Genomic DNA, 14489 nt, shown 5'->3' on the forward strand with positions numbered 1-14489 from the left:
ACACACACACACACACACACACACATATATATATATATATATATATATATATATATATATATATATATATATATACGTATATATATATATATATATATATATATATATATGTGTGTGTGTGTGTATGTGTATATATACATATCTATATATACACACACATATATATATACAGACACACACACACACACATATATATATATATATATATATATATATATATATAATTTGAATGTATTTTTTGGGGGGACTGCGCATGGTTATGTTCCTCCTCGTTTCCTTGATAATAGAACAGAAGGCAATAACTTTTTGTGTCACTGTTATTTGAACAATGTGCTCTAAAAATTGCACTTTGCACATTTAATCATCGGTCATTTAATCTTATGCAATACTGTTTGCATGTTTTTCAAAATATAACATATGCATAGGTATAACATTTGAGAGCTTGTCTCTCTTCAGTTCCATTACTGACCATGTGGGGGCAGTGTCCCTCTTTACTTCCTCCACTGACCATGCTGCAGTTCCACAACTGACCACGTAGGGGCAGTGTGGAGAGCAAACTCCAATAGAACCCACGAAGAAGAAAAAAAAACCGGCGCTGATTTTAAACTAGAAGCCAACATCCGACAGGTGCGGCTCTGCACTGCCGAGAGTGGATCAAGTCTGTGTTTCCTCCGACCTCGGGAGTGCTCTCTCTGTCCATGCCACTCACGCTTTTGCAGCGAATACAATCGCACAGGTAACTTTTTGCTTTTTTAGGTTGAAGACGCGACCTGCAACAGGCGCGCTGGACACATTGGCTGCTAGCTTAAAGTTGCGTCAACATGACGCGTCTATGTCTCTGTGACGTGTGATTATAACATGCAGGCATTTATAACATGCTGTTATTTACACAACTCTACTCATTTTACTAGCGTGTATAATCCTCTTCAGCCTCCATATCTAACATCAAGGCCGCCATGGAGTCTGCTGTGGTGAAAGTGAGCCAGCACTTCCACAGTCTATGTTGCCAGGTGGACTCTCTCAGTCACACAATTGAACCACGTAAGTCTTTTACACTTTGTGACACTATTTGACTACTTTGGTCATCTACCTGGGTAATCTACTTTGGTAATCTACCTTGGTAATCTGGAGTCACACACTTGGATGATGCGCAGGCCTCGGATTTCAACTTTTTAAGGTCAAGGCTTGTGTTGCCTTAAAGTCTGCAATTTAGGATTAATTTGATAATCGATTAAGGCTGCAACTAACGATTAATTTGATAATCGATTAATCTGTCGATTATTACTTCGATTAATAATCGGATAAAAGAGACAAACTACATTTCTATCCTTTCCAGTATTTTATTGAAAAAATAACAGCATATTGGCACCATGTTCTGGACATTGGGGGTGCAGCATACACCAATAATAACACAGAAATGTAACTCATCAGATCAGAACTGAATCAGATATTGTACACGTTTCTGTTGTGAATAATAAAGGATTCATTTTAGGCTGCCTCTGAATAATAGCATGAAATATTCCAGCACCTTCATAATGTTTAGTTACCGTAATTTCCGGACTATAAGCCGCACCTGACTATAAGCCGCACCAGCTAAATTTAGGGGAAAATACAGATTGCTCCACATATAAGCCGCACCTGACTATAAGCCGCAGGGTTTTGATGTGTAATTAGCGTAGTATATAGGGGTTCCTGCTACCACGGAGGGGATTGTCGGGACAGAGATGACTGTTTGGGAACGCAAAGCGTCCCATTTATTAACTATAAATCTTTCAATCATTCAATCAAACTTTCACATCTTTGACATGGCGAACAGCATTCGTGCAGAGTACAAATAATACAACGGTGCAAACTAATACAAAGTGCTCGCATGTACGTTATCAAAATAACCAGCCTACCGGTATATGAAAAGTCAGTCTATAATCATTGTGTCATCGTCTTCCTCCTGCGTACTAAAACCACCGAAATCCTCTTCGTCGGTGTCGGAGAAGAACAGGCCGTAAATAAGCCGCACCGCTGTATAAGCCGCAGGGACCAGAACGAGGGGAAAAAGTAGCGGCTTATAGTCCGGAAATTACGGTATACTATAAAGCGTCACTCAAGTCTAAATATAATTATATAGCTTTATCGACCCGGCTGCATTGATCCATTATGAAACTAACCTGAGATATTTCTGTCTGTTAGTTTATTTCGAAATTGGTAACCGTGCGTTTTCTCTCTCAAAACGGAGTCAAATGTGCCGGAGACACATTATCAGCCCCGCGTTGCAACAAAGGCATAACTTTAATGTTACTCACAAAAAAGCTGAACTCATGAATGCTTGTTGCCACTATGGACTTAAAAAGTTACGTACCATGAGTTCTTCCCTTCATCCATGGCTCCAACATGTTTCTTCTTCAGCTGCTCCTGAAGCAATGTTGTACTTCCGTGCCATTTTGCAGGAAACGGTCTTCTTTGAAGTCTTTAAAGTAAAGTGTTCCCGCACTTTTGACGACTTAGGTCGTACACTTTTCTCCACTGAAGCAATAACCTCAAGATGTTTCTCCGCTGAACTATCCGTACTGTTTTCCTGCGCCATTTTTCGAATGTTTCCAGCAAAGGAGACGCCGTCGTCACGTGAGCTGCACATGACCACATCATTGGCTGGCTTACTGCCACCTCATGAGACGTAGCCTCAGCGCCGCTGTTTGTAAATGTTGCAGTTTGTAATTAAAGGTTTATAAAACAAAAAAATAACCAAAAAAAAAGCCTCCGCGCATGCGCATAGCATAGTTCCAACGAATCGATGACTAAATTAATCGCCAACTATTTTGATAATCGATTAGTTGTTGCAGCCCTATAATCGATTAATCTGTCGATTATTACTTCGATTAATCGATTAATAATCGGATAAAAGAGACCAACTACATTTCTATCCTTTCCAGTATTTTATTGAAAAAACCCCAGCATACTGGCACCATACTTATGTTGATTATTGTTTGTCAGCTGTTTGTACATGTTGCAGCTTATAAATAAAGGTTTATTAAAACATTTAAAAAATTAAAAATTGCCTCTGTGCATGCGCATAGCATAGATCCAACGAATCGATGACTAAATAAATCGCCAACTATTTTTATAATCGAATTTAATCGATTAGTTGTTGCAGCCCTTATATATATATATATATATATATATATATATATATATATATATATATATATATATATATATATATATATATATATATATATATATATATATATATATATATATATATATATATATATATATATTTCTCAAGCAATCAATCAAAGTTTTCTTATATAACCCTAAATCACGAGTGTCTCAAAGGGCTGCACAAGCCACAACGATATACTGTATATATAAAAATAAATAAATGTACAGAACTTTAAACAATAAATAAAAACTGTTATCAAAATGTAAAAATACAGATAAAGGCATCATGGAATGACAAAAAGCTGACAAGTTGATGTTATTAAATAATTTAAAAACAAACAAACATTTGTTTATGAATATATGGATAACGTTTATCTATAGACTTAGACTTCCTTTTATTGTCATTCAAATTTGAACTTTGCAGTACAGATAAGAACGAAGTTTCGTTGCATTAGCTGGTTGTAGTGCAGGATAAAAGAGCAATAAGGTGCAGATATAAATAAATAGATTACTGTACAGATAAATATATTGCACTTTTGCATTTGCATCCAGGTTTATGGATGTATGTTATATTGTCTTTATATTCCAGCCAGTTAATCCATTTTTGGGGGGAATTGAGGGGATTGTTTTAATGCGTTCAAGAGTCTTACGGCCTGAGGCCTATATATATACTTTTTATTAGACATTACAAATGACATGATGGTATTACGTTCACACCCCAACACTGCTTTACTTAATCAGTAATCATGATTTCAATATTGATAACAATAATCTTAATTCTTACTTTGGCCATAATTGGCAGCCCTAGATCTCATATGTATGTATGTATATGTATGTATGTATATGTATAAACTGCTTCCACAGTGGAGTGTTTTAAGTCTCGTCTAAGGGCCCACTTTTATTCTTTGGCTTTTAACACTACGTGAGTTGTGTGGTCTTCTGTCCTCTGTTGTCCTGTGTGGTTAGGGTTATAAATTTTGATGTCTATTTTACTGTTTTAATTGGTTTTACCCTTTAAAATCGTTTTTAATCATATTTTTTATATTGTCTCTGTATTGGTTTTCTATTAATTTATTCTTTGTTTTTATTCAGTCATTGGTGTAGCATAATATTGTTTTTAATATTGTTTTTATTCAGTCATTGGTGTAGCATAATATTGTTTTTAATATTGTTTTTAATATCGTTTTTAATATTGTTTTTAACATGGCTGTGCAGCACTTTGGAAACATTCTTGTTGTGTAAATGTGCTATATAAATAAAGTGGATTGGATTGGATTGGGTTGGATAAACACACACATACATACATACATATATCTATATATATATATGTATGTATGTATGTATGTATGTATGTATGTATGTATGTATGTATATATGTATATATGTATATATGTATATATATAGGGCTGCCAATTATGGCCAAAGTAATAATTAAGATTATTGTTATCAATATTGAAATCACGATTACTGATTGTTAGGTAAAGCAGTGTTGGGGTGTGAACGTAATACCATCATGTCATTTGTAATGTCTAATAAATAGACTATAGATAAACGTTATCCATATATTCATAGACAAATACTAGTTTTTTAACTTGTTAGCTTTTTGTCATTCCATGATGCCTTTATCTCTATTTTAACATTTTGATAGTTTTTATTTATACATTTTTTTAAAGTTCTGTACATTTATATGTACATGTAGATGGTGTATCGGGACAGATCCATTAAGAGTTTGAGCAGAAATATGTCGTATGGGAATTGACTATACACAATAAAACATTAACAAAATGAATGGTTTTTAAAGTAGTACCTTTTGTGACATGAAAAAACCACTATTAATGTAAAAAAAAACCTTGTTTACTTTTTGATATCGACCAATATTACCGTCGGTAATTTTATCACGAATTATCTGCAAGTGTGATTTTTATATTACCTGTTACTTGCTACAGGTGAGTTTCATTACAAATTAAACCTGTTTAGACAACTATATCTTACAATTTTGAAAAGGTCCCAATCATTTTGTCCTGTCCATTTTTGGAGTTCTGTGTGAAATAATATCAGATTTGGCATGAATACCAAAGCATTTGTAATTTCAACAATTTTCTGGGAGAAGTGGTGCATTATCTGACAGAAATGCAGAGGTACCAATATTTTTGGCCATGACTGTATGGCAACCTGATAACTCGGTAGTAGCCCCCACCACCACTCACTGTAGTCCCCAACAGGGATCCAATATCATTTAATAATCCTTGGAGTGGCACCCTTTTCAAGGGAGTATGTCGCAACATAATCACTACGGCGCAAAAATAAACCGATCCTTTTTGTCACCTAGAGTTTCTTCAAATGGCTGTGAACTTTGAGGACTGCCGTAAGAAGTGGCAGCGGGCAGGCGATGAGCTGCTTTCCTGCAAAGAGACGCTGGCTAAAGCGGAGACGGAGAGGGGCGCTCTGGAGGTCAGATTGAAACATGCACGCAACCAAGTAGATGTGGAGATCCGTCGCCGGCAGAAGGCCGAAGCGCTCTATGAGAAGCTGGTTGGTGACAAATCTTGTATATCAAAAGTGGCCCTGCTTAACTTCCACATTGTTCAAATGTACAATTTCCTACATAACCATATTTGGTGAATTAATATGTTTGGGACGGATTTCCACTGGATACGTAACGGCTGCTGACTTGTGGCTCCATCGTGCAGCCAAATAGTGTGGACATTTACCAGCAAATATGTGATTAGGGGAGTTGTAGTAAAACGAAACAGAAACCGTTTATAATGTCCGTCCAGAGGAGCAGAAGCAAATAAACCTGGTTTTGCTGTTCGAGATACGTAACGGCTGCTGAAGAGCAACACCGCAGAATGCCTTTGAGCTCTGCCGTTCAACAACACCCACAAGAGGGCATCTGTGACTGACTTGACTAAAGGATTCAGGATGCTTTATTATTGTCCACATAAGAACTGAAATTACATTTTCGGCACAGTCCCACTAAGAGCAGACATACGTTACAGGGGGACAAGACAGGACCGCCAACGGATCAGCCACTTACGGCACTCTTTAAAAATGGTGGGAAAAAGGTGATATTGAGAAAGGGGGGAAAGAGTAAAAAATATCAGTCGAAGGCTGGACCCTCGGGAGGGGGTCCAGACTGAGTCCAAGGGAAAAAAACTCATTTGCCATAGCACACATAAATAGGGATGATACTCGAAACCGGTTTTCCCGGTTGTTTGATAAGAAAAGAACCGAGTCCTCGGACTCGTATCCCTTTTTGATAACCGGTACCCGTTATCGAGACCACTATAGTAAAGAAAAGAGTTGGTTCTTTATTCGAATCCCTGGAATCCCATCCCGAGCAGAAATGCTCCGTGAGAAATCACAAGATATGACATCACGTAGCTCAGTCATTAGGCGCAGATAAGGAAAGCAGGGGCCCGAAAAAGCGCTCCAAGGTGTAATAAAGTTCAAAAGAAAAGGTATAATCCAATGAATAACTTTACTGAGAGATTTGAGCAGGGTACAAAGTTACACATGACGAACACTTTTACGACCAACCGGAAACATAGCAACCAGGCTAGCAACGCACCTCCTTTACGGCAGCTCTCGCAACGTTCTTAAAGCAACCGCAGCACATACATATATATACAACACATCTCCCTTTTTTAACTTTTGTTTTTCTTTCCTTGTAAACGTTACAAAATCACACTGTATATGTGTTGTCTGTCTAATTATAAATAATGCAGACGAAGCGTGTTGGCTGAGTTCTTCACGTTTACTTTCACAGCGTGCTCATAACCTTTCTTAGCTGCCGGGTGAGACGACATGCAACAACACTTTTCGGGGCTACTGCGCATGCTCGTAACTCCCGTTGCATGCTGGGTAGTGTAGTTGTTATATTCCTATCTCCTAAAATCAAATCTTTCCCACTATAAAGAAATAATGTTAACTCAATAAAGTGTATTTCTTTTTTTAGCTTTAACTTTTCATTTTTTTAGCATTGTAACCACATTTGCAAACAACTTTTCTCTTCATAGAATTTTCTTTCAATAAAGAAATAAAGTGCAAAATGTCAAAGCATCATAACAAACAGTTATGTCAAATAGCAGCAGAAGTGCACTTTTTGGAGAGCTGTATTATTTTCAGTTTTGTGCCCAAGGGACTGATTTTATTTAACACTATATTATTATTTATACACCTATAGTGATCACAGAGACAGGTTGTTTTTGTGTTACTGTATATATTTGTTTTTCTGAAAAATCCCACTTAATATACTTTGGGTAACAACAGTCAATATTTATTAATTTATTAGATTTAATTTTTTTCTTATATAATAAAAGTGAGCTTTTGTTAAACCAAATATTGTTTTTTTCCATATACAACAACCTATCTGAACTCGATAAGAGAATCGATAAGGAATCTGTTCGATAAGAGGATTCGATAATAGGCTCAAACTCGATAATTTCTTATTAAACATCATCCCTACACATAAACATGTTACATATAATCACAACAACTCGCAACAGGGGGGGTTGGGCCGGCCTGCTGCTATAAAGCGCTACTCAGCCGTCCATCACCCCGAAGGGGAATCAAGCGGTGGTGAAGGCGTGGGGTGGGGGTGGGGAGTGTGTTTTTGTATATGCCCATTGTCTTTGGGTGTAGTGGTGTTGTGTCCATAGGCCCGGGGCCGTTCTGCATGCAATGCAAGCAAAGTTCGATTTCCAGGTGTCGTTGAGGAGGGAGGGAGGTCAAAAGCATCCATCTTTGAGAGTCCTCGGGGATGGTTTCAGAACAGCCTGCTCCTGTTGTTGCATCAAGGCCATTCGAGGGAATCAAATCGTAGATTAGATTTTAGTTTTTCCGCGAGCAGACATTACAATGGCTTGTCTGTTCTATTCGTCCATGTTGGCTCTCATATCCAATTTTTCCCTTTCAGCAAGCTTCTCCATGATGTGATCCATCTTGCGATTCAGTTCAGAAATCGCCCCAGTCTGTGATCCCACAGCCCGGCCCAAACCTTCCATTGCGACGAACAGCCTTTGGGCTCCTTGAGTGGCTGCCATCGTCTTACGAATTTGACGATACACCAGAGCAATGCCCAGCCCAATCAGCAGGTGCCCCGCGATCATGGTTCCAAATAGGTAGATATCTTCCACGTCCTCGATGGAAAGGACTGAGAGGCACATGATTCTCCATTTGTCCCAGGAATCTCTCACATACCCCGCAGCAATGGTTCCATCAGGGCAGCCAGGCTCCCCAGAACCTCCTTTCCTCGTCGAAAAGATTTTGTCAATTGAGTCGAGAGTCCAGCTAATCAATTCCATGTCTGATGTTTAGATTTGGAGGACAGCGCAAAGAAAGAGGCTTCAAAAAAAGTTCAGACAAGACAAGACAAAGAGAGCAAGCAAGGAGAAGACGGGAGGAGAAAAAAAATGCGACCGCCCTCACCAGAGGCAAGACAGAAAAAGCTCATGGAAAAGATGGAAGTTTTTGCCTTGCAGAATGACAACTTAAAGGCCTACTGAAAGCCACTACTACCGACCACGCAGTCTGATAGTTTATATATCAATGATGAAATCTTAACATTATAACACATGCCAATACGGCCGGGTTAACTTATAAAGTGACATTTTAAATTTGCCGCTAAACTTCCGGTTCGAAACGCCTCTGAGGATGACGTATGCGTGTGACGTAGCCCGGCGAACACGGGTATGCCTTCCACATTGAGGCCGATACGAAAAAGCTCTGTTTTCATTTCATAATTCCACAGTATTCTGGACATCTGTGTTCGTGAATCTGTTTCAATCATGTTCATTGCATTATGGAGAAGGAAGCCGAGCAAGCAAAGAAGAAAGTTGTCGGTGCGAAATGGACGTATTTTTCGAACGTAGTCAGCCACAACAGTACACAGCCGGCGCTTCTTTGTTTACATTCCCGAAAGATGCAGTCAAGATGGAAGAACTCGGATAACAGAGACTCTAACCAGGAGGACTTTTGATTTGGATACACAGACGCCTGTAGAGAACTGGGACAACACAGACTCTTACCAGGATTACTTTGATTTGGATGACAAAGACGCAGACGTGCTACTGTGAGTATGCAGCTTTGGCTTTTTTTTGCGTATGTACGTAACTTTTTTAAAATATATAAGCTTTATGAACCTTGGGTTAGGTGAACGGTCTTTTGGGCTGAGTGATTGTGTGTGTTGATCATGTGTTTGAATTGTATTGGCGTGTTCTATGGAGCTAGGAGCTAGCAGAGGAGCTAGGAGCTAGCATAACACGTACCGTACCGTACGTGCGCGTCACGTACGTAACTTTTTAAAAATATATAAGCTTTATGAACCTTGGGTTAGGTGAACGGTCTTTTGGGCTGAGTGATTGTGTGTGTTGATCAGGTGTTTGAATTGTATTGGCGTGTTCTATGGAGCTAGGAGCTAGCAGAGGAGCTAGGAGCTAGCATAACAAACACGCAGGTGTTATTATGCAGGATTAATTTGTGGCATATTAAATATAAGCCTGGTTGTGTTGTGGCTAATAGAGTATATATATGTCTTGTGTTTATTTACTGTTGTAGTCATTCCCAGCTGAATATCAGGTACCGTGAGTATGCAGCCTTGGCTGCTAAACATTCGATAACTTGACCGTATGTGCGCGTCACGTACGTAACTTTTTAAAAATATATAAGCTTTATGAACCTTGGGTTAGGTAAACGGTCTTTTGGGCTGAGTGATTGTGTGTGTTGATCAGGTGTTTGAATTGTATTGGCGTGTTCTATGGAGCTAGGAGCTAGCAGAGGAGCTAGGAGCTAGCATAACAAACACGCAGGTGTTTTTATGCAGGATTAATTTGTGGCATATTAAATATAAGCCTGGTTGTGTTGTGGCTAATAGAGTATATATATGTCTTGTGTTTATTTACTGTTATAGTCATTCCCAGCTGAATATCAGGTCACCCCCGGCTCTCACAGCATCTTCCCTATCTGAATAGCTTCAACTCCCCACTAGTCCTTCACTTGCACTTTACTCATCCACAAATCTTTCATCCTCGCTCAAATTAATGGGGAAATTGTCGCTTTCTCGGTCCGAATCTCTCTCACTTCATGCGGCCATCATTGTAAACAATAGGGAACTTTGCGTATATGTTCAACTGACTACGTAACGCTACTTCCGGTAGGTGCAAGCCTTTTTTTTATCAGATACCAAAAGTTGCAATCTTTATCGTCGTTGTTCTATACTAAATCCTTTCAGCAAAAATATGGCAATATCGCGAAATGATCAAGTATGACACATAGAATAGATCTGCTATCCCCGTTTAAATAAAAAAAATTCATTTCAGTAGGCCTTTAATTGTGTTCTATTTGTAGCAAGCAAAAACACAACAGTAACATCATCCCTCACACACACTTCATTCAACTCTGGCGAACCACCTCCCTGCTTCCTTGGCCCCCGTATCTACTGGTATTTGACACAGGCCCCCACATAACTTCTTCTTTGATTTTGGACCTCCAGAATCGGCGTGTCCTCCCATTTGTGTCAACAAGGTACAATTACATCTAAAAACCTTTTGACAAGTTTACTTGGGGTTCGTCCCCGCCCATTAGGACGTTTCAAAGTTTAAAATACGATCCGCTTTGAACCGGATAACTTATTGTGTCTGTGCATGACTTCCTGTGCCACAAATGCAGATTTTAGCAAAATTAATCTGCCGTGTTGCGCCGTCTGGCAAATATAGAAGCTCTGCGTGTATTGAATGGAAACCATTACACATCCAGTGGAAATCCGGGGTTAGACCATCGCCATCACAAAAACTTTATTCTCTACAATACATTTTAACACACACAGATAAAATAACTACTATAAAGCAAAACTAGGCGTTCTTTGAAGACAGTTTGCTGTTGAAGTCAGCTCTTTAAAGACAGCTGAAAGGCATATTGCTCTTTTAAAACAGCTGACAGACAAATGGAGTTAACAGGAAGTCACACAAAAGCCACGGACAAAGCAGTCAGACACATTTCAGTGTATTTTAAAAACATGTTCAGTTGACCAAATTGTATGGCTACTGAGGATTTGACTTTGGAGGTTCCACATCTTTTTTATTGTGACTAATTGTTTTTTTTTTTTCTCATCGTGTCCGAAGGAGCGTCAGCTCCAGCTGATCCGGGACCTGCTGATCTCCGAGAACAACGGGAACAGTGTCCACCTGAGTGAGGAGCAGCGCTCTGCTTTGGCCTTCCTCAGCGCTCACTCCCAGGCTGCGCAGAACGCTAAATCCAACATTAACTCCAGCAGAAGGTCAGCTTATCTTATTTTTTTAATAACCATAATGCTAGATCTAATATTCAAGTTCCACAAACATGCTTTTCATGGGTGAATGCAAAGATGCTGCTATTATGTGGGTAATTTCTATATTCAAAGTTGTATTTTTTTCAACTCCCCACAAACCTTTCCGACTGACATGAGTTGTCTTGCAGGTTGAATACAATTGATGAATCAGCCTCTGTATTGTCAGACATCAGCTTTGATCAAACCGACGAGTCTCTGGTAAATTTCCCTACAACATTTTTTTTTTAGATTCTGCACTTCATTATATTCACTTAGCAACCATTTCCTCCTTTGTAGGAATGGGATTCTTCTGTAATGAAGACTGTAAGATTGCAGAAACGTCAGAAACGAGTGAGTCTTAACAGATGTTTTTTTCATGTTTATTTTGAAGATGAATCGAAATGACAACACAGCAATGTGGGGGGAAAAAAGTTTAGATCTTCAACATCCTCAATCTGATGCCTTACTTTGTTTTTTACTTCAGTCTTCTTAGAGTAGGAGAAAGATTTGTCTGTGTAATCATACAAACCTGAATTTGGAAAAGTTCTGAAATGATCTATTAAATTATACATTTTTGTAGTTTGTTTTTACACAAAATGTAAGTTCAACAGGCGTTTGTGTTGACTAAACCTAGCTCTATGATGTGGTTTGTAGTTAAATCACTACCAATAGACATGTTTCACCTCACTTTCTTTCGTTCAGCACTTAAAGGCCTACTGAAAGCCACTACTACCGACCACGCAGTCTGATAGTTTATATATCAATGATGAAATCTTAACATTGCAACACATGCCAATACGGCCGGGTTAATTTATAAAGTGCAATTTTAAATTTCCCGCGAAACTTCCGGTTGAAAACGTCTATGTATGATGACGTATGCGCGTGACGTCAATCGTTGAAACGGAAGTATTCGGACACTTTGTATCTCAATACAAACAGCTCTGTTTTCATCGCAAAATTCCACAGTATTCTGGACATCAGTGTTGGTGAATCTTTTGCAATTTGTTTAATGAACAACGGAGACTGCAAAGAAGAAAGCTGTAGGTGGGATCGGTGTATTAGCGGCTGGCTGCAGCAACACAACCAGGAGGACTTTGAGGATAGCAGACGCGCTATCCGACGCTAGCCGCCGACCGCATCGATGATCGGGTGAAGTCCTTCGTCGCGCCGTCGATCACTGGAACGCAGGTGAGCACAGGTGTTGATGAGCAGATGAGGGCTGGCGTAGGTGGAGAGATAATGTTTTTATCATAGATCTGACGAGGTCCCGTAGCTAAGTTAACTTCAATGGCGTCGTTAGCAACAGCATTGCTAGGCTTCGACAGGCGGCACAGCATTAACCGTGTAGTTACAGGTCCAGTGTTTGGTTCGGTGTCTCCTGATAGTAGTATTGTTGATCTGCTGTCTATCGTTCCAGTCAGGGGCTTATTTCTTTTGTTTCTATCTGCATTTAAGCACTATGCTATCACGTTAGCTCCGTAGCTAAAGTGCTTCACCGATGTATTGTCGTGGAGATTAAAAGTCACTGTGAATGTCCATTTCGCGTTCTCGACTCTCATTTTCAAGAGGATATAGTATCCGAGGTGGTTTAAAATACAAATCCGTGATCCACAATAGAAAAAGGAGAGAGTGTGGAATCCAATGAGCCCTTGTACCTAAGTTACGGTCAGAGTGAAAAAAGATACGTCCTGCACTGCACTCTAGTCCTTCACTCTCACGTCGCTTTCTCGGTCCGAATCGCTCTCGCTGCTGGTGTAAACAATGGGGAAATGTGAGGAGCCTTTCAACCTGCGACGTCACGCTACTTCCGGTACAGGCAAGGCTTTTTTTATCAGCGACCAAAAGTTGCGAACTTTATCATCGATGTTCTCTACTAAATCCTTTCAGCAAAAATATGGCAATATCGCGAAATGATCAAGTATGACACATAGAATGGATCTGCTATCCCCGTTTAAATAAAAACAATTCATTTCAGTAGGCCTTTAAAGGCAAACTTTAAAAAAAATGTTATCTACAGCGATCATCCAGAAAACTGGAGCTTCCTCTACAGATGCTGAAGAAACCTCGCTCCACTGGACGCCCGTCAGACAGAGTAAGTCGGCCTCACTATTATTCAGGATGGTTAAAATGTTTTTAAAACATTTAAAAAATATCTGTATTTTATATGTATATTAAAAATATATATATATATATATATATATATATATATATATATATATATATATATATATATATATATATATATATATATATATTCAATTAAAGTTACCTGTTGCCTTTGGGACTTTTAAACAAGGCTGACAGAGGGTGAGTTTATGTATCATGGCACTTTGTCACAATACTTTTTGTTAGGCTCAGTAAGAGATATATTGTACTGTTTCTAGTGTGTTTGTACAGATGATTGTCTTTGGTGTGAATTCCAGTCTGCACAATCATGTTACCTTCATACCAATAAAGACATTTTTGCTTTGATAATGTAGAATATTAGAGACAGAGGAAAGATTGATGACGGACTTAAATAGCATGTATTGTATATGTACAGGGAAAATTATGTTGACCAAGCTTACAAACTATGTGATGCACGATGACAAAAACTGTCCATTAAGACAAGTCACCAAAAAGAGGAGAAAGAACAAAAAGAAAAACACAATATAAAGACAATTTATAAACAAATAACAAACGAAGCAGAACACAACCCGTTCAAAGACAAGTTAAGAACTCTAAAGGAGTGTAAGAAAGAACATTATAATACAATATTACAAAACAACAAAAATATGGGGCATCTTAAATAGCATCAAGAAAGATGGTGATCTGAAAGCAGATTATCTTCTATTTTTTTTTATTAAACAGAAATGTCAAAATGGGCAAAATAGTTAAAGATTTTAATTGTTTTGCAAATACCTCAATAAAATATCCCCAATTTCTTAATATTTGATGACTTGAAGGATTTATTTTTTTAATAAAATTGAGTGCCAGTTCTATGAACTACATTCCGCCATGCATTAGACCAGTGGTTCTCAAATGGGGG

At 38.6% G+C, this 14489-nt stretch overlaps 1 protein-coding gene across 1 annotated transcript in view; it reads left to right on the forward strand.

Annotated features, from left to right (window-relative positions):
• The first annotated feature begins 572 nt into the window (after positions 1 to 572).
• Positions 573 to 14489, forward strand: part of LOC133648398 (rac GTPase-activating protein 1-like) — a 37447-nt gene continuing 23530 nt past the window's right edge. Inside the window, exons 1-7 of the mRNA XM_062044451.1 lie at positions 573 to 736; positions 931 to 1041; positions 5486 to 5688; positions 11277 to 11431; positions 11611 to 11680; positions 11759 to 11812; positions 13479 to 13553. Of these exons, the coding sequence (XP_061900435.1) occupies positions 957 to 1041; positions 5486 to 5688; positions 11277 to 11431; positions 11611 to 11680; positions 11759 to 11812; positions 13479 to 13553 (642 nt within the window). The 5' untranslated portion in view covers positions 573 to 736; positions 931 to 956. The remainder of the gene's footprint in view (positions 737 to 930; positions 1042 to 5485; positions 5689 to 11276; positions 11432 to 11610; positions 11681 to 11758; positions 11813 to 13478; positions 13554 to 14489) is intronic.

Source organism: Entelurus aequoreus, linkage group LG01 (assembly GCF_033978785.1).
Source record: "Entelurus aequoreus isolate RoL-2023_Sb linkage group LG01, RoL_Eaeq_v1.1, whole genome shotgun sequence".
Lineage (NCBI taxonomy): Eukaryota > Metazoa > Chordata > Actinopteri > Syngnathiformes > Syngnathidae > Entelurus > Entelurus aequoreus.